At 40.0% G+C, this 22,286-nt stretch overlaps 1 protein-coding gene across 2 annotated transcripts in view; it reads left to right on the forward strand.

The window, feature by feature from the left end:
• ITGAV (integrin subunit alpha V) overlaps positions 1–22,286 on the forward strand; it is an 89,548-nt gene that overhangs the window by 53,228 nt on the left and 14,034 nt on the right. For both annotated transcript variants that reach the window (XM_041773838.1, XM_041773839.1), the window contains exons 13-22: positions 112–303; positions 2,593–2,638; positions 3,842–3,949; positions 6,193–6,251; positions 7,747–7,901; positions 17,136–17,273; positions 19,813–19,880; positions 20,527–20,674; positions 21,232–21,324; positions 22,171–22,250. In XM_041773838.1, coding sequence (XP_041629772.1) covers positions 112–303; positions 2,593–2,638; positions 3,842–3,949; positions 6,193–6,251; positions 7,747–7,901; positions 17,136–17,273; positions 19,813–19,880; positions 20,527–20,674; positions 21,232–21,324; positions 22,171–22,250 — 1,087 coding nt within the window. The remainder of the gene's footprint in view (positions 1–111; positions 304–2,592; positions 2,639–3,841; positions 3,950–6,192; positions 6,252–7,746; positions 7,902–17,135; positions 17,274–19,812; positions 19,881–20,526; positions 20,675–21,231; positions 21,325–22,170; positions 22,251–22,286) is intronic.

The following is a 22,286-nucleotide window of genomic DNA, read 5'->3' on the forward strand; positions in this document are numbered from 1 at the left end:
ACCACTTTCTCTCTGTTCTCGCCCCCCCCCCCGTCCCCCTTACTTTTCCTCCTCCTTCCCCTTCTCCTCACTTCTCTCCAAACCCCCCCTCCTCCTTTTCTTCCCCCACAGATATTGCGATTGCTGCACCGTACGGGGGTGAAGATCAGAAGGGACTTGTTTATATTTTCAACGGAAGACTAACGGGCTTGAACGCAGCCCCATCTCAGGTCCTGGAAGGGAGGTGGGCCGCGCGGAGCATGCCGCCCAGCTTCGGCTACGCAATGAAAGGGGCCACGGACATAGACAGAAACGGATATCCAGGTGCTTTGCCGGGAAAACAGAAGCGGTCCTTGGGCTTCCCAGGCCCCATGGCACACAGTTGTAGTTCCCATCTCAAACCTCTCCATCTCCTGATGGAGGCTGTGAGTCATCTCGGGGCATAGTTCGGGTGTTGGGTATACCTGCTGCGCTGACGGCGCAGCTCTGGTCGCTGAAGCGAAGACCAGTCTGCTCGTTGGGAATCTCCAGTGTGACCCGCCCCCTCTACGTTTCCTTTCGCCTTTTGTCCTGAAGTCTGTAAGCGCGTCAGAGAAAAATGTTGCAGGAGCTCGAAACAAACGCTGAATAGTCATTCTAACTTTTTAAAGTGTCTTTTTTGTTCGTTTGTTTTTAATGGTCTAGCATTTTCACGGGCTTGACGAATCTTTGTGATTTAAACAAACAAACAAAAAATGCGTTATCGCATGTGATTCTCCCGGGAAGGCCGGTGAGGACTCTAGGCCAGCCCAGCCCCCTCTTGCACCCCGTGACGGATGAGAAAAGAAACCGAAGAAGGGGGTTTGTCCGAGGTGGTTGCCGGTTGGTTTGAACCAGCACAGGAAGGGAGGCCTCTCTCTAGCGCTTATATACTTTGGCGCGTTATGATGGATCCGGATCAGAACGGGTCCATTCTTTCAACGAAATATAAAGCGGAAGATTGGGGTTACGTTAATTGTTGAAACCGGCTCATTTGAGCCCAATATCCAAATGTGTTGAAATGCTTTGGGAAATAGGACAGAAAGTTGATTCTTACCTGTTAGTGTTATTTCAAGAGATTTTTTGGTTATTAATGCAGTATAGTTGTCTTAGAAATTTTAGAAAATGAAAAAAAAAGAAATTTTAGAAAATACAACAAAGTGTATCTTCCAATCATTTTTCCAATGCATTCACACAATATTTTTTTTTAGCAAAATAGAGGTATGCTTCAGGCACCGATAATAGCATATTTTATTCACTTAAAGTCAAGAATCTTCTCCTGTATTATTCATGATTCTTCTAAACATGAGTTTTACATTTCCTCTTCTATCAAATGTCCGTATCGTGTCTTATTTAACTTTATTTTGGGACATTTATATCCTTGCATGTAATTCCAGTGCATAACTCTGATTATTTCTTTAGGACAGAGTTCTAGAATCCTGAGTCAAAGATAGGCACTTCTAAAAAAAGTCTGTTGAAATGTATCGTCAGGTTACAATCCCGCTACTTCCAAAATATTTTGCAACTTTTTAAAGCACTCACCAGAGTGATCATCACCCAGACATTTGTGTCTATACTGAGGATCATCTGTTGTTTCTTTTAAAATAACTTTAAATTATATGAGAGGTGGAAAATGTTACTTTGTTCTACTTCATAGTTTTAATCAGGGAGGGTAAGCATTTTTATTTTATATGTATATAAAAGCATTTTTATATATAATATATATAATCATATATATATATTCTGTGAATTTCTTTTTACTTTCTTTTTGCTTATTTCTATTGGAATGTTATTTTTCTTATTTTTTTTTCTTTAAACTTGTGGCAGTGCCTTAAATATTGAAGATTCTAACTCCTTAACATATATATATTATATATATAAATATACATATACATTTCTGTTACGTTTGCTTTTTGCGCATAAAGGAGTTCTTAATTTTTATAGAACCCAATCTATGGATCTTTATGATTTCTCATGTACTTTTCTGCTTAGAAAGGGTTTCCTCAGACTTACCCTGGGTATGCTACAAGATGGAGCTCTTCTTTCGTTTTTTTGCTTGATTGCAAACCCGTTGTACCAGCTACATATAAAAATTAATGCATTGTTCATTTGAATGCTGCCAGCTGTCATTCTAAGTATTGTGCATATATGTAATGTGCTTTTTTGGTTCTGTTTTGTTTTTGAAACAAAGTGAAAAAAATTTATAATGAAATTTAAATTTATAATGAATTTTACAACGAGACTGTAAAATCCACAGGCACCTCTATAAAACTTCTTCCTTTGAGGGGCATACGTATTTGAGCTCTAAGCATTTCCTTATTGTTGCTTAGGTTTATAAAGTTTTCGTTAAAAAGGTACTTGTCTACCAGATGAACGATTAGCTTTATGATGAGTGTTTGCCATTTGATGACCCCTTATTTAGAGTTTTCATAGGTCTTTGCCTTATAGATATTATCTTACAACCACTTAATGAAGAATAGTTTTGAAACTATGTCTAAGTCTTTCTTGCTTGCACTGAAAGTTTCATAGAATGGTGTGTGAATTTAAAAAAGCATTATTGATTATTACTAACATGTTTTTCTCCTCTCTTTTAAGACTTAATTGTAGGCGCTTTTGGTGTAGATAGAGCTGTGTTATACAGGTGAGCATGATTCTATACCCTGTAATATAGGAATATTCTGAATTGACAGGGAAATCTCAAAGGAGAGAGATGGAGAGATTTTTTTTTTTTGATTTGGAAAAGCATTCAGATTTTAAATTATGTTCAATATATTCTCCTGTTTTAAATCTCTCTTTAAAATTTACATGAGTTTACATTCTCTTCTAAAGAGGCAAGAAATAAATTTGGTGTTTATGCCCCAGCATTCTGTGACCACAGGGACAGTATGTAATGACTCCCCAAAACCATATTTTTATTATTAGAGCAATATGTATAAATCCACATACCTGTATTTCTCAGCTTCATCCATGTTCCCGATTATTTATATTTAACCAGTTCCTCATGCTTTAGGCTATCATCTGGAATCCCAAGTAGGTTACACTTCCATGGGCTGTGTTTATACGTGCCAGGATCACCAACATTCGTTCTGTGTAATGGAATTTGTGTTGGTCAGCTCGAGACCACCTGTGTGTCCATATAGATTCCAGGATTGATCCTGGGAAGAAAATAGTATATTTCTTACACAGGGTTTAAATCTGTGCATCTGAACTTTGGAAGACTATTTTAATTTATTATTTCGGGTTTTCAAAAATGGTCATCAAAGAATTAATCATGCGTGTTGTAAATACTCAAATAGTACAGAAAGGGCATAAACAAAACAACACGCTTTATCTCATGCCGGTCACTGGTTTACGGGTATATACGCCACCAGAAACAGTCCGTGCACTCAAAAAGTAGATGTGTGGGGGTGTGCATCCTTTGTACGTGGTGGTTTATATTATCTCTCATAAAAATTACATGTTGGATGTATCTTAGAGATGAACTGACGTCCCCACGGTGGACGTATGTCGCTCCTCTCCTCTCCCGGATTGCGTTGCGTCACGGAGAGCCCCACAACGCGTTGGGCCATCCTGCTCGGGTGGACTGACCGCAGATCCGGTGGCCGGTTGTCCGGCTTTGCCTGGAACTGAGGGATTTGCCAGGTCATGGGACTTCCAGTGCTAAGCCACAGGCCCCGGCAGACAGGAGTGCTGGGCCACTCTCTGTGTAGCTGGTTTTTATTTTTGCTACGATAAAGAGTGCTTTAGTGGACATTGCACTTGCATATGCGGTGAATGTAAACCTAAGGTGTTTAGGTCAACGAACATTTCAAATTACTTTTTTTCTTTTCTTTTTTTACACCAGAGCCAGACCAGTTATAACCGTCAATGCTGGCCTTGAAGTATACCCTAGCATTTTAAATCAAGACAATAAAACCTGCCCACTCCCTGGGACAGAGCTCAAAGTTTCCTGGTAAGGGCATTGGGCTAATAATAGTTATTATTGTGATTATTGTTGCAGTCATTTTGAAAACAATTGGAAATGGGGTTGGGGGGACCTGACATATTACTAAAACAGTTTCTGTGAGTGTCCTCTCTTTTCGTAGGTTGGATTATGGAAATATTATTGCAAAGTAGATAAGTAGAAGTCTCTAGAAATATGCTGCAAACTAGTATGAACTTCATTTTTAAAAAAATGATGCATGCTCAGTGAATATATTCAAACAGAAGAAAAAGCTCATAAGATCTGATAACTCAGTTATATTTAAGTCTAAACAGGCCTATGAACATATTAATTTTTAAAAGATATGATGTTGGGACTCCTGGGTGGCTCAGCGGTTTAGCGTCTGCCTTGGGCTCAGGGAGTGATCCCAGGGTCCTGGGATCGAGTCCTGCATCGGGCTCCCTGCAGAGAGCCTGCTTCTCCCTCTGCCTGTGTCTCTGCCTCTCTCTGTATCTCTCATGAATAAATAGATAAAACCTTTTAAAAAAAGATATGATCTTTTCCAGATTTAGTATCTGTGAATAGCTAGCTGTATGAAAAATATTATATATATTAAATATATATTATAAGTAATATATTACTAGTATAATACACTTATTCTTCTAATTATTCCTTTATTAATTTCTAAAGAAAAATATAGTTTTTGGTAAGTTTAATGTCTGAATTCTTTTCTAGCCCAGTATTTCTCAATTCTCCATTACTTGCATGCTATTTTTTGCTACATTATATGATTTTTAGTATATTTTCATCCTACCTATATGTATAAGTTTTTAAAGTTTTTTTCTTCCTCTTCTTTTTTTTTTTTTAAGCCCGTCATGGGGCTTGAACTCATGACCCTAAGATCAAGACCTGAGTTGAGATCGAGAGTTGGACACTTAACTGACTAAAACTACCCAGGTGCCCCTACAGTATTTTTTTTCTTTAAATTGATTCATATTTTACTTAAAAACATTTTTAAAATAAGCTAGAGAAACCCAGCATCTTTTTCATACATGTCAAAATAAGGATAAGATTAAGAAAAATCTTGACCCATTTATTACTGAAAATGCCATGAGTACCTCACTCTGGGGAACATGTTTCTTTATGTTCCTGGTTACATGGAGAAATCAGGGATCTTCTGACAAATGCAGGGTGGAATGATTGGAAGCTGGGGAGATTTTACTTCAGAGGAATTAACGAAAAAATATTTTTCCTGATTTTGTTTTTGAATTACATAGTTACTAAAAACGTTTTTCACAGTTTTATTTCTTTCATTGGCTTGCATTAAAAACTTACTAACATTTTATCCTAATTTATATTGATTGGCAGTGAAGTTGTTTTCAGATTTTGGCTTTAAGTTTTACTGTCTTTCTTCCCTTTACTTTGCATACCCTTGTGAAGTTGCTAATAATAATTTAAAATTTTGCTAATAATTCAAAGGTTTCGAAGACACTGAGCAGTAGCTTTCATATGTTTTTGATTATGGCACGTAGTATGAAATACATTTTGCATCATGAGCCAGTGAAAACATGTATGTAATTAAAAGTTCTATGAAATCCTACGCTTCAGTCAATTTTATTTATTTGGTTTATTTTTTTAAGATAGTGGCTAACCGAACCCATTAAACTGATTTCATCACCCGTTAATAAAATGTGAAAAACACTCTTCTAGAGGAGCTTTCTAATTAAAGGAAGCTTTGATGGGGCTTTTTAGTAAATGAGATGTTATTAAAGATTTTATTTATTCATGAGAGACAACAGGGCGAGGCAGAGACACAGGCAGAGGGAGAAGCAGGCTCCATGCAGGGAGCCCGATGTGGGACTCGATCCCAGGACCCTGGGGTCACGCCCTGAGCCCAAGGCAGATGCTCAACCACTGAGCCACCCAGATGTCCCAATGAGATGTTATTTTGAACCAGGTCTGCCCTTTCCTCCTTGAGATTTATCAGTAGGTTCTCTAAACATGAGAAGAGGTTAGAAGATTTCTTTCTTTCTTTCTTTTTTTTTTTTTTTTACCATCAAGGTACCATGAAAGGAAATGTGCTTAAATTACTGAAGCATGAGTTAGGTTATTCTGTGTAGTTTCACATTTCATGAATAATATTAAGACATGAGAGATATAGAAGGCTTCACTATGTAAACTATGTGTTAGAAATGTGAGATTTAGGGGTGATATTCAAAACTTTGTCTAAACTGGATTATAGTATTTGTTAATACATTTTTATTTTCCTACAGTTTTAATGTCAAGTTCTGTTTAAAGGCAGATGGCAAAGGAGCACTTCCCACGAAACTTAGTAAGTATTCTGTGGAAAAATCCTATAATGATTCTGCATATATAGCACTCAAAGTGTTCTAAGATACCTGAATACTCAAATAGTTGTTATTGTTGTTTTTTATTTTGATATTTGTGCTTAAACACACTTAACATTGCAATATAATTACCTTGTTGACTCTTAAGTTAATTCAGATATAATACATATTTACTGACAATGTGAACAGAACAGCCCACGGAATGGTAAATGCGGCCTTCAGAACGTTAAACAATTACAATGAGAGATAAATGAACTCTAGGGTAAATGAGTGTCATTGTTTATAAATAGATGCCCTACTGAAGAGTTGGTATTTTCTTCCTTGGAGAAGTCCCCAGCAATCTCAGGAGTGGGGAGGGGTGCTCTAGCCACAGTGGAAGACGTTTTGGCCACTAAATTTAAACCACTTGGCAAACTCCTGACTTGACTCCTCCTTTCCAAAACCTGGTTTATGTGGTCCAGGGAGCAGGGTGGGAGAGCTAAGTGACTGTTGCCAAGATTTGTCATCATGTCCGTGACAAGTGCTGAGAGGTAACGGTAGAGCAGGGGAAGAGGACTGTGTCTTGTTGGGTAAGTGTTTGTGCGTGGAATATCAGAGAGAGGAGCAAGGCAAGGTGTCACTGGAAGGTGACTCTTCAGGAAAGACTTGAAGGAGATGAAGGAGCGAGGGGATGTCTGGAGGGTATTTTGCACGGAGGAAATGGCAAGTTCAGGGGGCCTGAGGCAGGCGTATGCTTAGTGTGTTTGAGAAACACAAGGAGGGCAGAGTGGGGGCGTGGACTACAGCTGGAAGCAAAATCACCCTATTCTCACCCACGTTGACGTGAAGTCCAACATTTAGAGAAACTTGGTTTTAAGGTCTGCACTCTTACCCACTCGGAAGAAACTACTTAGAGAAGAACTGAGTCTTAGAAGGAACTCACCCTAACAGACATGCGTCAGCCTGGGGGTTGCACATTCCTTTTAAGGTCGTTCTTGATCCAGTCAACTTTGCTTCATGAGGGACATATATATTTATCTGACCATCCGATATGGTGGCTTCATTAGAAGTAGTAGTTGCAGGTGATGCAAACTGTTTATTCATCCTTGTGGTTAATAAAATGGCATGGGTGCATATTAGCGAGAAATTGCTGCTACTCAGATTAACCCTGGAAGTCATAATTCACGTACCCTTCATGCCCCAAACTTCTTCCTCTCAGCTTCAAAGAAAAAATTTCCCTTTTATCTGGTAGTTATTTTACTAGTTATAGTCTCTATTGTCTGCCTTAATATATGGCATTACTTTGGGGATCGTTGATTATTCTTAAATATTTATCTGTAATTAATATGTTGTAGTCTTACTACATTATATAGACATTTTTAGTGAATTGCAAGGAAATTACTTCTTAAGCAATAAACATCTCTGTTTACATGAAAACTCTAGGTGTCTAGGACAGATAGGTGTCCATAAAGGTTGTTATATATCCTTTGGTTTGTATAGACTTCCAGGTGGAGCTTCTTTTGGATAAACTCAAGCAAAAAGGAGCAATTCGACGAGCGCTATTTCTCCATAACCGGTCTCCAGGTCACTCTAAGAACATGACTATTTCAAGGGGAGGACAGATGCAGTGTGAGGAACTAGTAGCATATCTGCGGGTAAGAGATACTTTTCTGCTTCATTATCTTTTACTTTTTACTATGTTTTTAAAAATCTGTGTGATTTTCACTTTGTATAAATATTTTGGTATCAAATCACAAAAAAAAAACCACAGAAGAATACACTTGAGGAAATCTGGCTTTTTAAAGTATCAAACCTGAGTAATGGATTTTTGTTCCTGGCAAACTGGATTTTCCAAATGGCTGTTCTAAAATGGTGCTATTGAATAACTGTAACAAATACATTTCTTAAATATTGCTAGATTCCAAAGACATAAAAGGAATCTCCAGGGCCCAAGAAAATAAGTGATCAGTTAAAAAAACTACATTGGCAAAATTTGACTTATTAGTTGTATACAAAGATGTGAGCCAGAGCAGCAGGGGAAAGGATGAGCAGTAATTGCCATCTCAGCACAGGGATTCGGTCTCCCCCGGGGACTTTTGCAAGCTGGGGGGTCTGACCTGATGGCTTCATTAGGTCTAGACACTTGTTTGAGGCTAAAGTGGCCCCAGGAAAAAGGTGTCTCCTAACTCCAGCAAAAGCAAAATGCTACGCCTATATGGAATAATCTAGTATGGGCCCCTCATGATTTCCACTGGTTAACTTAAGTGAAATATGAATTCATTAAAAAAAAAAAGCATAATGAGGGAAAAATAGCACTAAACACACAAGGAAATAAGCCATTAGAAGAAACAACAAATTTTAAACCTGCAGAGGCATTAGATGTTTGAATTATCAGTTGCAAAATATGAATTTTTATAAAATGTTTAAATAGAGAATAAACCTTTTTAAAGAAAATACAGAAACATCAGTGAAGATTTAGAATACAACATAAATAACAACCTCAATTTGATAGACCTGTATAGAATACAAAAATTGGCCATATATAGGTCATAAAGGAATTGTAAACAAATTTCAAAAAGTTGGAATCTTAGAAAATACATTGTTTGATCATCGTGCAATTTTTGGAAGGTAATAACAAAAAGATAAATTGGGAAGTAGGAATTGCGATTTTAAATAACGTGGATCTAAAAAGAGGTCATAATGGAAATTTACTTAGAAATGAATCACAATGAAAATTCTGTTTACTAAAATGTGTGGGCTATCACAGAAGCAGAAAGTAAAGTAAATGTGTAACCTTAAGTGCTGTTTAACTTAAAGGTAGATCAAGAAAAAAAAATTGAAGGAAAACAAAACAAATTTAACTCCACAAAATAAGGAATTGAAAGGGACATAGTGACATAAAGAAGAGATTACAGTAATAGAATATTCTAATAACCTTGTGCTAAGATGTAGAAAAACTTAAACAAAGCAAGGATATTCTTAGAAAATCATAACACAACTGCCATAGAGGAAATAGAAAACGTGAATAAGCCATTTAACCGTATAAACCATTTTAAAATAAAGTTGACAGTTAAGAATCTTTACACAAAGGAAACACAAGTCCCAGGGGGTGTTATAGGTGATATCTACCAAACTATGAAGAATGAGATATTCTGATATTAAGCTCTTGGAAGCAATAGAAGAATAGAAAATGTGTCCAACTTAATACTGTTCCTATGAAGCCAGTGTAATTGATACCCAGACTGGTGGAGGATAGTCTAAGTGGAATTTCATGCCAGTCTTTCAGAAAGACATAGATGTAAAATTAGTAAATCAAATATAGGCAAACTAAATCTTAAGAGTTCATAAACAAAAGATAAAATAAGTAGACCAATTTCAGTTTGTTCTAGGGTGGGTTAACTTTAAAAATATAGAAGTATGACTTAACACATGAATACACTGAAGAAAAAAACAGGAACGTCTTAAATAAAGGAAAAGCTTTTGATTAATTTGAATTAAATCACTCTTCATGATTTCAGCAAGCTTCAAGTTGGTAGTTTTCCAAGATGGTGGAGGAGTAGGAGACCTTGGTTTTGTCTGGTCCCAGGAATTCAGCTAGGTAGCCGTCAAGTCATTTTGAACTTAGTGGGAGATGCAAGAGAAGAGTAGTCATGTGACCACTTTCTGCACAGCAGAGATGCAGAGAAGGGAATCTGGGGTGATATATGGGAAGATGAACTGCAGGGGGAGGGAGCCTGTATAAGCCAGCTCCTAGAAAGTGGTAGAGCAGCGGAGCACAAAACCAGAACTTGCAGAAGTCTGCTCTATGAGGGACATTCCTGCCTGAAAGTTGCCCAGGTGGCGAAGTGGGGTGGGATATTAGGTGGGACAGTGTGGTGTCGGGATCCCTGGGGTCACAGAAAGAACAGGGGTGCCTGGGGGCAGCAGAGTTCCCAGGCGTTGGAGCGGGGAAGGCAGCTGCAATCAGCGAGCCCAGGAGGGGGCCCTCAGCTCAGTGTGGCCATGAGCCCTGAACTGAAGCACAGGCAGGCGACCGCCCTCTGAGCTGAGGCCCAGAAAGCATAGAACCTTGGTGAGGCCCATTCCTCCCCAGAGAGGAACGGCACAGGTGCAGCTGCAGGAGTCTGTAGGGTTTGGAGACCCGAGACAGAAATGCTCGGTCACAGGCTGGGTGAGCGTGGAGTGCAGAGGGAGACCAAGGAGACAGGAGTGATTGACTGCTTTTCCCCAAGGGCGCACTGAGGAGTTGGGGCTCCTGGGGCTGCAGATTGGGAGGCCACCATTTTCACTCTTGTCCTCTAAAGCCACCTAGAGCAACCTGGGGCCTCTTACTTAGCTGAGCCTTCTGGCAAAGTTGGTGCAGTTCTGCCCCGGGGCAAAGACGTCTGAGAACCAGCGCGGCAGGCCCCTCCCCAGGAGATCACCAACGGCATCTGGCTAAGCCTCAGTGTACTGATCCCACAGAACTGCAGAACTCCAGCCCTAGGGGAAGATTGTATGTAAAAGCCACGGGGTTTACTCTCATGATTCTGTAGACTTTCAATTTCTTTTTTTTTTCTCTTTCCTTTACAACCAATTTCTTATTTTACTAACTCTTTTTAAAGTCTTTTTTAATTTTCATTTTTACACTTACATTCTATCCTTTCATTGTATTTGATTTTACTTTCATACGTATATTAAGTTTTCCTTTCTTTACAGTTTTGGGATCTAGTTTTCTAACAAAGAGACCAAAATACACACAGGATCCAGTGTATTGCTCTGTTCCATTCCCCTATCTATATTTTCTCTTTCTCTTTTTTTTTTCTATTTTTAAATTATTTACTTATTCATTTATTTATTTTTGATTTCTCATTTGTTTAGTGTATATTTCTCTGGGGTCTTTGTTGCCATTTTAGTATTTTGTTTTCATTCACCTGTTCTTTGGACAGAATGACAAGATAGGAAAACTTAACCTCAGAAAAGACAGCAAGAGGCAGTACTGACTGCCAGGGACCTAATCAGTATGGACATAAGTAAGACATAGGAACTAGAGTTCAGAATAACAGTTATAAGATACTAGCTAGGCTTGAAAAAAGCATAGAAGAACTAGAGAATCCTTTTCTGGAGAAATGAACTAAAATCCAATTAAGTTGAAATCAAAAGGCTATTATTGAGATGCAATAATATATAATCTAGCTGTTAGGATAAATGAGGCAGAAGAGAGAATAATGATCTAGAAGACAAAATGATGGAGAATAAAGAAGCTGAGAAAAAGACAGATAAACAACTACTGGATCACAAGGGAGAATTTGAGAGATAAGTGATACCATAAAGCAAAATAATTGGGATCCCAGAAGAGTAAGAGGAGAGAGAGGCAGACTATACTGGAGAACTTCCCTAATCTGGGGAAGGAAACAGGCATCCAAGTCTAGGAGGCACAGAGAATTTCCCTCAAAAATCAGTAAAAATAGGACAGTGCACCAACACAGAATGTGAAACTTGCAAATCTCAGAGACAAAGAGAAAATCTTGAAAGCAGCTCAGGGGAAAAAGAGGCTTGTAACGTAACAGGGTAAAAACATTAGACTGGCAGCAGCCCTGTCCACTCAGACCAGGCAGGCCAGGAAACACTGTCCTGATATATTCAGGTGCTAAATGAGAAAAATACGCACCCAAGAATACTTTATCCAGCAAGGCTCTTATTCCAGATAGAAGGAGAGATAAAAAGCTTCCAGGACAAACAAAACTACAAGACCTTGTGATCACTAAACCAGCCCTACAAGAAATATTAAAAGGGATCCTTTAGCGAACAGAAAGCCCAAAAGTAACAGACCCGAAAGGAACAGAGCAACATACAGAAAGTGACTTTACAGGTAATGTGATGGCACTAAATTCATATCATAGTTACTCTGAATATAAATGGCCTAAATGCTCCAATCAAAAGAGACAGCATGTCAGATTGGATAAAAACACCACATCCATCGATATGCTGTCTCATTTTAGACCCAAAGACACCTCCAGATTTAAAGTAGAGTGGAAAACCATTTATCATCTTAATGGACATCAAGAGAAAGCTGAGGTGCCAATGGTTCTATCAGACAAATTAGATTTTAAACCAGAGACTCAACTAAGAGATGAGGAAGGACACTATATCATAATTGAAGGGTCTGTCCAACAAGAAGGTCTAACAATTGTAAATATTTATGTGCCTGACATGGGAGCCGCCACTTATATAACCCAATTAGTAACAAAATTAAACACGCTGATAATAATACAGCAATAGTAAGGGACTTTAACACCCCACTCACTGCAGTGGACAGATCATCTGAGCAGAACAAGGAAACAGGGGGCTTTGAATGACACACTGCACCAGATGGACTGCACAGATAAACTCAGAGCATTCCATCCTAAATCAGCAGAATGCACATTCCTCTTGAGTGCACGTGGAACATTCTCCAGAATAGATCACATACTGGGTCACAGATCAGGTCTCACCCAGGACCAAAAGATTGGGATCGTTTCCTGAATATTTTCAGACCACGATGCTTTGAAACTGGAACTCAACTGCAAGAGGAAGTTTGGAAAGAACTCAAATACATGGAGGTTAAAGAGCATCCTACTAAAGAATGAATGGGTCAACCAGGAAATTAAAGAATAATTTAAAAAAAATAATGGAAACAAATGAAAATAAAACTATTCAAAACCTTTGTGATGCAGCAGAGGTGGTCCTAAGAGGCAAGGATGTAGCAGTATAAGCCTTTGTCAAGAGAAAAGAAAGATCTCAAATACATGACCTAACCTTATACTAAAGAAGCTGGAAAAAGAACAGCCAATAAAGCCTAAACCCAGCAGGAGAGAGAAGTAATAAAGATGAGAGCAGAAATCAATGAAATAGAAACCAAAAGAAAAGTAGGACAGATCAATGAAACTAGGAGCTGGTTTTTTGAAAGAATTAGTAAGATGGATAAACCCCTGGCCAAACTTCCCAAACTATTGTAAGAACATATTCTGAGCAACATAGCGAACAAATTAGGTAATCTGGAAGAAATAGATGCATTCCTAGAGATGTATAAACCACCAAAACTGAAGCAGGAAGATAGAAAACCTGAACAGAGCCATAACCAGTAAGAAAATTGTAGTAATAATAAAAAAATCTACCAGCAAACAAGAGTCCAAGGTCAGATGGTTTGCCAGGGGAATTCTGCCAAACATTTAAGGAAGAATTAATACCTTTTCTTCTGAAGCTAGTTCAAAAAATAGAAATGGAAGGAAAACTTCCAAACTCTTTTCTATGAGGCCAGCATTACTTTGATCCCCTAACCAGACAAAGACCTCACCAAAAGGAAGAATTGCAGACCGATATCCCTGATGAACACGGATGCCAAAATTTTCATCAAGTTACTAACCAGGGGCAGCCCTGGTGGCTCAGTGGTTTAGCGCCGCCTTTGGCCCAGGGCATGATCCTGGAGACCCAGGATCAAGTCCCATGTCGGGCTCCCTGCATGGAGCCTGCTTCTCCCTCTGCCTGTGTCTCTGCCTCTCTCTCTCTCTCTCTGTGTCTCTCATGAATAAATAAATAAATAAAATCTGAAAAAAAAAAAAAGATACTAACCAGTAGGATCTAAGAGTACATTAAATGGATTATTCTTCACCACAACCAAGTGGGATTTATTCCTGGGCTGCAAGGGTGGTTCAACATCTGCAAATCAATCAATGTGATACACAGACATTAATAAAAGAAAGGACAAGAACTGTATGATCCTCTCAATAGAAGCAGAAAAAACACTTGACAAAATACAGCAGCCATTCTTGATTAAAACTCTTCACAGTGTAGAGCAAACATGCCTCAATATGATAAAAGCCATTTATGAAAAGCCCACAGTGAATATCAGGAACAGGTCAGGAACACAGTAGGGATACTGCTGCTGTTCAGCCCAGTCCTAGAAGTCCTAGCCTCAGCAATCAGACAGACAACAACAACAACAACAAAAAAGCATCCCAGTTTGCAAAGTAGTAGTCAAACACTCACTCTTCACAGATGAAATGATCCTGTATATGTCTAAAATCCAAAAGACTCCACCCCAAAATTACTAGAACCATACAAGAATTCAGCAAAGTGACAGGATACAAAATCAATGCCCAGAAACCAGTGGCATTTCTATACACTAACAATGAGATGGAAGAAAGTAATTAAGGAGTTAATCCCTCTTAGAACTGCACCCAAAAGCATAAGATACCTAGGAATAAAGCTAACCAAAGAGGCAAAGGATCTGTACTCAGAAAACTATACAACACTTATGAGAGACATTAAGGAAGACACGAAGAGATGGAAAAACGTTCCATGATCACCGATTGGAAGAATAAATATTGTTAAGATGTCAGTGCTACCCAGAGCAATCTACACATTCAGTGCAAACCCTGTCAAAATACTGTTAACTCATTTCACAGAGCTGGAACAAAAAAATTTGTATGAACCAGAAAAGACCCTGAATAGCCAAAGGAATGTTGAAAAAGAAAACCAAAGCTAGGGGCATCATAATTCCAGACTTCAGGCTTTATTACAAAGCTGTGATCATCAAGACAGTGTGGCACCGGCACAAAAACAAACACAGAGATCAGTGGAACAGAACAGAGAACCCAGAAATGGACTCACAACTCTATGGTCAACTCATCTTCAACAAAGCAGGAAAGACTTTTTCCAATGGAAAAAAGTCTCTTCAACAAGTGGTGTTGGGAAAATGGAACAGCCCCATGTAAAATGAAACTGGACTGTTTCCTCACTCCATACACAAAAATAGACTCAAAATGAATGAAAGACCTAAATATGAGACAGGAATCCATCAGAATCCTAGAGGAGAACACAGGCAGCAACCTCTGCCACCTCAGCTGTAGCAACCTCTTCCTAGACAGATCTCCAAAGGCAAGGGAAACAAAGGCAAAAATGAACTACTGGGACTTACGATCCAAAGCTTCTGCACAGCAAAATAAACAGTCAACAAAACTAAAAGACAACCTACAGAATGGGAGGTGATATTTGCAGATGACCCATCAGATAGATAAAGGGCTAGTGTCCAGGATCTATAAAGAACTTACTAAACTCAACACCCAAGAAACAAACAATTCAGCCATGAAATGAGCAGAAGACATGAACAGGCATTTCTCCAGAGAAGACCTACACATGGCCAACAAGCACATGAGAACATGCTCCGCATCACTGGCCATCAGGGAGATACAGATCAAGACCACATGAGATCCCACCTCACACCAGTGAGAATGGGGAAAATTAACAAGGCAGGAAACCGTAAATGTTGGAGAGGATGTGGGGAAAGGGGAACCTTCTGCACTCTTGGTGGGAATGTGAACTGGGGCAGCCACTCTGGAAAACCGTGTGGAGGTTCCTCAAAGAGTTAGAAATAGACCTGCCCTATGACCCAGCAATGGCACTGCTGGGGATTTACCCCAAAGATACAGATGCAGTGAAACGCCGGGACACCACCCCGATGTTCACAGTGGCAGTGTCCACAATGGCCACACTGTGGAAGGAGCCTCGGTGTCCATCGACAGACAGATGAATGGGTAAAGGAGATGTGTTATACCATGGACTACTGCTCAGCCAGCAAAAGAATGAAATCTTACCATTTGCAACGACATGGATGGAACTAAATGGTATCATGCTAATTGGAATAAGTCCCATCAGAGAAAGACAGTTAACATATGATCTCACTCATATGTGGAATTTGAGAAAGCAGGACCATAGGGGAAGGGAGAAAAAAATAAAACATAATGAAATCAGAGAGGGAGACAAACCATAAGAAACTCTTAATCATAGGAATCAAATGTGGGTTCCTGGCCCTCCAGTGGGGTGGGGGGATGGGGTAACTGCGTGGTAGACATTAAGGAGGGGTTGTGATGTGATGAGCTCTGGGTTATATAAGACTGATGAGTCCTCCAACTCTACCTCTGAAACTAATAATACACGAATGTTAAATTAATTGAATTTAAATTCTAAAAAATGTTTAAAACAATAAACAAGCTTCAAGCTGTAACTGTGAACAAACACCATCCTCCTACATTCAAACAAAGCTCGCCAATACCTGTTGGTTGGTCAAGATGTGAATCCATGGAGTTCCTCCACATTGCTGGCGGCAGTGTACGTCGTGAGGACTGCGATCTTCCTGACCTCAGAAAGCTATTTACCAGCATGTAGAATAATCTCTCTCTTAGTTTTTTAATAATAGTAAAAACAACTTTCAATCCCCAAGCAAGCCAAATAACCTTTGACAGGAGGACGGATAAATAAACACACTGTGGGTTCAATATATAATGAAATATTTCTCCGCAGTAAAAACATCAGTTGCTTGCAACATCTCGGACGGATCTTAACAAGAGTGTTGACCGGAAAGCAAATCACAGAAGAATACATATGACCTCACTCTGAAGGACACGGAAAAGGAAGGGCAAGCTGAAAAATATATTGTTTAAGGAAAAATATAGGATGTAGTAAAACTACCGGAAACAAACAAGACACTGATGTACTTAAAAATTTAGGACAGTGATTACCCGAGAAGGAAGGCCAGGGCGAGAGACGAGAAGCGAACACGGGGAGCTTAAGCATGATTGGGAATGTTCTAGTTGTTTTGAGCGCGGCGTGCCTGTCTTATTGACGTGCCTTGTGTACTTTTGTATGAATTAAGTATTTTATCATAAACCAAAATGGATTAAGGGTTCTCACTGAGAAACAAGCGTTTCCGGATGCTCTTCTCACTCTTGAGTACAGCGTTTCAGGGTTTCGGTAGAATTGGGCCAGGCCGGAACGCGGCTGGCTTCGTGTGGTGCCCTCACAGATTTCCCTGGGTGGTTTGATGTCATAGATTGAGGTCCTCGTTGATGGGAAGCTTTTCTGTTTCTTAGGATGAATCTGAATTCAGAGACAAACTCACCCCGATTACCGTCTTTATGGAGTACCGGTTGGATTACAGAGCGGCTGCTGATGCGACAGGCCTGCAGCCCATTCTCAACCAGTTCACTCCCGCCAACATCAGTCGGCAGGTACTTCCTACCTCCCCCTTACCGCTGCTTTGTGTTTTAGTTTTTCAAAGTCTTACAGTTCATCTTTTACGTATCATCAGGGATTGCTTTTACAATGTTGGCTTTCCCGTCAAAGACGTCCGCGGGGAGGGAATCCGAATTTTCACGTCAGCGTTATTTGAAGCCACTCGGTTATATGCAGAGGAAGAGAGAGTCGTACTTCACACACATGAAACAGTAAAATAGTTGAAGGAGAACAAAGTGCAAGTGTATTTACCTAGTGCTTCAGCATTTTGATGAACAAGCTTTATATCTATGTTTTCTCTGATTTACATTTTAATTGTAGAGAACGCTGTGTGCGCACATACGCAGCTGCTTAATCTGTGTTATTTACAGATTCGTGTATATCGTCATTTCATTCTAATTATTTTTTTTTATTTATTTATTTATTTTTTTAATTTATGATAGTCACACAGAGAGAGAGAGAGAGGCAGAGGCACAGGCAGAGGGAGAAGCAGGCTCCACGCACCGGGAGCCTGACGTGGGATTCGATCCTGGGTCTCCAGGATCGCGCCCTGGGCCAAAGGCAGGCGCCAAACGGCTGCACCACCCAGGGATCCCCATTTCATTCTAATTAAATTGACATTTAAGATCTGTATCCTGGGATCCCTGGGTGGCGCAGCGGTTTGGCGCCTACCTTTGGCCCAGGGCGTGATCCTGGAGACCCGGGATCGAATCCCACGTCGGGCTCCCGGTGCGTGGAGCCTGCTTCTCCCTCTGCCTGTGTCTCTGCCTCTCTCTCTCTCTCTCTCTCTGTGACTATCATAAATAAATAAATAATATATAAATAAATAAATAAATAACTGTATCCTGTAATTTTATTCAGTGTAGCTGCATATACCTTGTGATTTGGAACAGTAAATTAAACCTTTCTTTATTTTCCCCCTTTAAATCATGTTCTCTCTTTTTGTCTGCCCCTGGCCTTGAAGCTTTCTCGATATTAACAATAGACAAACCAAGAATGGCCTCATCTTTTTTTTTTTCTTTCTTCTTTCTTTTTTTAAAATAAAGATTTTATTTATTTATTTATTCATGAGAGACCCAGAGAGAGAGGCAGAGACACAGGCAGAGGGAGAAGCAGGCTCCATGCAGGGAGCCCGACATGGGACTCGATCCCGGGACCCTGGGGTCATGACCTGAGCCAAAAGGAGATGCTCAGCTGCTGAGCTCCCCAGGCATCCCTTTTTCTTTCTTCTTTAGAAAATTTTTAGATTCTTTCTCTAACATTCCACCCAACATCTTCTGGTACTTCCCACTATTTCTCTTTTGGGTTTTCCATGCTGCCCCAGCCTCTAGATCTAAAGGGAGAAAATTCAGGTTTTTGCCTATTTCCCCTGCCCTGGGGTGGTTGACTGCAGTGCTTCTCGTCCCTTTTCCTTCATTGCCTTCCTCATGGCCTTGCATATGCCGGGCTCACGCCGTTTCCATTCCCTTTTGTCCTCCTGCACAATTTCTGCCGGGTACCCGTTGCTCCTTATTCTTTTACGCTCTGCAGCTATATTTCCATGATGTTGGCAGAAGCATCGTATGTAACAGGAAATTCTAAAAGGGAAATTTGTTTTGCCCAAGATCACACAACTTAGCCTCAGCGGGTTCAGGCTGACTCCTCACTTCTCTTCTTTTTTCTTTTGAACCCTCATTTTTTTACTTTGTTCCCCATCTATAGGGCACTTCATTCTAAAATCATGACGCCTTAATTTGAGATAGAACTAAAAGGTTCCAACTAATGCATGATAGCCTATGAATGTTTTTCTTCTTTTACATTCTTTTTTTTTAAATGAATTTATTTTTTATTGGTGTTCAATTTGTCAACATACAGAATAACACCCAGTGCTCATCCCGTCAAGTGCCCCCCTCAGTGCCCATCACCCATTCACCCCTACCCCCCGCCCTCCTCCACTTCCACCACCCCTAGTTTGTTTCCCAGAGTTAGGAGTCTCTCATGCTCTGTCTCCCTTTCTGATATTCCCCACTTATTTTTTCTCCTTTCCCCTTTATTCCCTTTCACTATTTTTTATATTCCCCAAATGAATGAGACCATATAGTGTTTGTCCTTCTCTGACTGACTTATTTCACTCAGCATCATACCCTCCAGTTCCATCCACGTCAAAGCAAATGGTGGGTATTTGTCATTTCTAATGGCTGAGGAATATTCCATTGTATACATAGACCACATCTTATTTATCCATTCTTGACTAGCTGCACTGGCCTGTTCAAAAGTAAGCAGCCATGGGGCTCTTGGGTGGTTCAGTTAGTTGAGCGCCCGACTCCCGATTTTGGTTCAGGTCATGATCGCAGGGTCCTGGGATGGAGCCCTGCGTTGGGCTCTGTGCCTAGTGGGGAGTCTGCTGGAGGATTCTGTCCCTCCCTTCCCCCTGCCACGAACCCACACGTGCTCACACTTTCTTTAAAATAAATTTTTTTAAAAGCAGCCATGATACTTTTTATATTCAGGGATGCAAACAAATGCTCTTTTTTTTTTTTTTCTTTTTTTTTTTAGGCCCATATTCTGCTTGACTGCGGTGAGGACAACATCTGCAAACCCAAATTGGAGGTTTCCGTAGATAGGTAAGCCTTACTCCAAGCAGTAAACACTCCAACAGATTTAAATGGAGGAACACACTCTTCTCTGCAAAGCAATAGTATATTTTAATGTGAACTAGTTCTATTGGAGGATGATTCATGACGTCTGTAGTAGTAAAACTATCAGTGTTGGACTTTAGAAAAATAAACGCTGTTTTCACTAGTTGCCTGGGTGGACAGATCCATTTCCGTGCGGGATGAGTAGTGTTAGCATAGTAAATGTCGTATCCTCTTAAAGGCCTATTTCATTGTGAACTACAGGAATCCGATTAGTATTTTATGATATATAAATCTCCATGACCATTGTGAGAATCATGGGAGGGATTAGTTCAGCTTTTAGAGAAAAAAAAAGAGAGAGAATTAATCAGCACCTACCAAGAGATACAAAATCACTTCAGTAATAGCTATGACTGGGGGTGCTCTGTCAGTGGCGTGAGAGCTTTCTGTTACCGAGAGGAGCGTTGGATTTGCACCCAGCGGGCTGTTTCCAGTTTTCTGTGGAGCTGCGAAATGGTCTTAAAATATCTTGAACATGTCTCAGTGCTGTCTGCGCATTTCTCTTGTGTCTTTGAGCAACCGTGCCCTCCCCGCGCAGCCCTCTTTCATTGTCTGGATTCGTGTTCACTCGTAGTGATCAAAAGAAGATCTACATCGGGGACGACAATCCTCTGACCCTGATCGTCAAGGCCCAGAACCAAGGGGAAGGTGCCTACGAAGCTGAGCTCATCGTGTCCATCCCCCCGCAGGCTGATTTCATCGGGGTCGTCCGCAATAGCGAAGTAAGCAGGCTGCCTCTTTAGAAGTCGAGACGCACTCACGGGCCTCGTTAACCTTAATGAGTCAGCCCTAATGAGTCAGCCCCCTGTTTAGCAGAGGACGGCCAGGCCGGTGGGGCAGCAGGGACTGTCTTGCTTTGCATAATTCCTCTCAAGCCTAATACTCTGCATAATGCATTGAGAGGACATTTTTAGAATTGCCAGCTAAGTGCCTGAAACGAGGTCAGATAGATAAAGTGCCTGTGCCTCTCCATCAAATAATTTGTTAGGGGTAATAAGGTCATTTATCTAAATCCCCTAGGAATCTCTCAGAAATATCCTCATCTGTGGTGCTGTGCACAGTTCAGGCTTCTCTCAAACCTGCCCCCCATTTGCCCTAATAGATGGATGAAGTTATAAAACAAGAAACTGAACTATAAAGTTGCATGATATTATCTAGGAATTTTATAGTGTGTGGCCTCTTCTTTTTTTTTTTTTTTTTTTTTGTCATTAATTTATTTATTTTCCTTTCAATCTTTTGTTTGTTTTGTCTTTTTTTTTTTTTTTTTGGCCTATCAAAGGCCTTAGCGAGACTTTCCTGCGCATTTAAGACGGAAAACCAAACCCGCCAGGTAGTATGTGACCTTGGAAACCCAATGAAGGCTGGAACTCAAGTAAGACATTTAAACTAAATGGATTTTATTTTTCTTTTAAAGAAAAAAAAAAAGCATATTTTTCTATAGGTTTGTCCAGAGAAATTATTTTTATAAATACTTCAGAACATGTCTTTGTTAAGTTGGTTTTGGTTTAGAATGTGATGATTCGCAGAGTTTGTTTGGTTTTGACTAAGATGATACAGCGATGGCTTGTGCCTTTACACGGTCTTCAGCTTGCCAAAGGGGTTGGGAACATGGGTTAAACTAAGGACAAGTATCCTGTGTCCTAAATGACCTCCAGAAGCCCTGCCTTCTCTTACCCTGTGAGTTCAGTGATTTCCTTTAAGAACAGTTCTCCCCTGCTGGAGTTAGGATGGTTGTGGTCAGAAGAGTTGTGATGGGCGTGGAGAGATTTGGGGGGGGGGTAGCCCTTCCTCTCCTGCCTTGTGTAGCCAGGTTCTCTCGCTCTTTAAACCCAATCACTTATTCCTTCCTGCTCCATTAAGTTGTTAAGTTCCTGTCACCAAATCAGTCTGCAGAATTGCTGTACTTTTCACTAAATCAAAAATTATTTACTTTGGCATTTTTAAAATAAAATTAATATGGGGTGTTATTATGGGGAGATACACTTACAATCTGTTAATAATTGTCAAATAGGCCCCTTTATGGATTGGCCCACGTATCTTAAAGAGATGCAGTAGAAGATCGGATTTAATTCTTTGTTGGAGTGCTTTCAGTTTTATTACAAACTCAAAAAAACCCGATTTTGGAACAAATTTTTTTTTTTAATTTGAACATGGAATTTAGATTTCACTGATTTGACATTGTTTTAATGAACATCACTATTTCTTCCTCCCCCTGCAGCTCCTAGCTGGGCTTCGTTTCAGTGTGCACCAGCAATCAGAGATGGATACTTCTGTGAAATTCGACTTACAAATCCAAAGGTTTGAAAACAACTTTTCTTGGCTTGTAGTAACTAT

The sequence above is a fragment of the Vulpes lagopus genome, chromosome 11 (assembly GCF_018345385.1).
Source record: "Vulpes lagopus strain Blue_001 chromosome 11, ASM1834538v1, whole genome shotgun sequence".
Classification (NCBI taxonomy): domain Eukaryota; kingdom Metazoa; phylum Chordata; class Mammalia; order Carnivora; family Canidae; genus Vulpes; species Vulpes lagopus.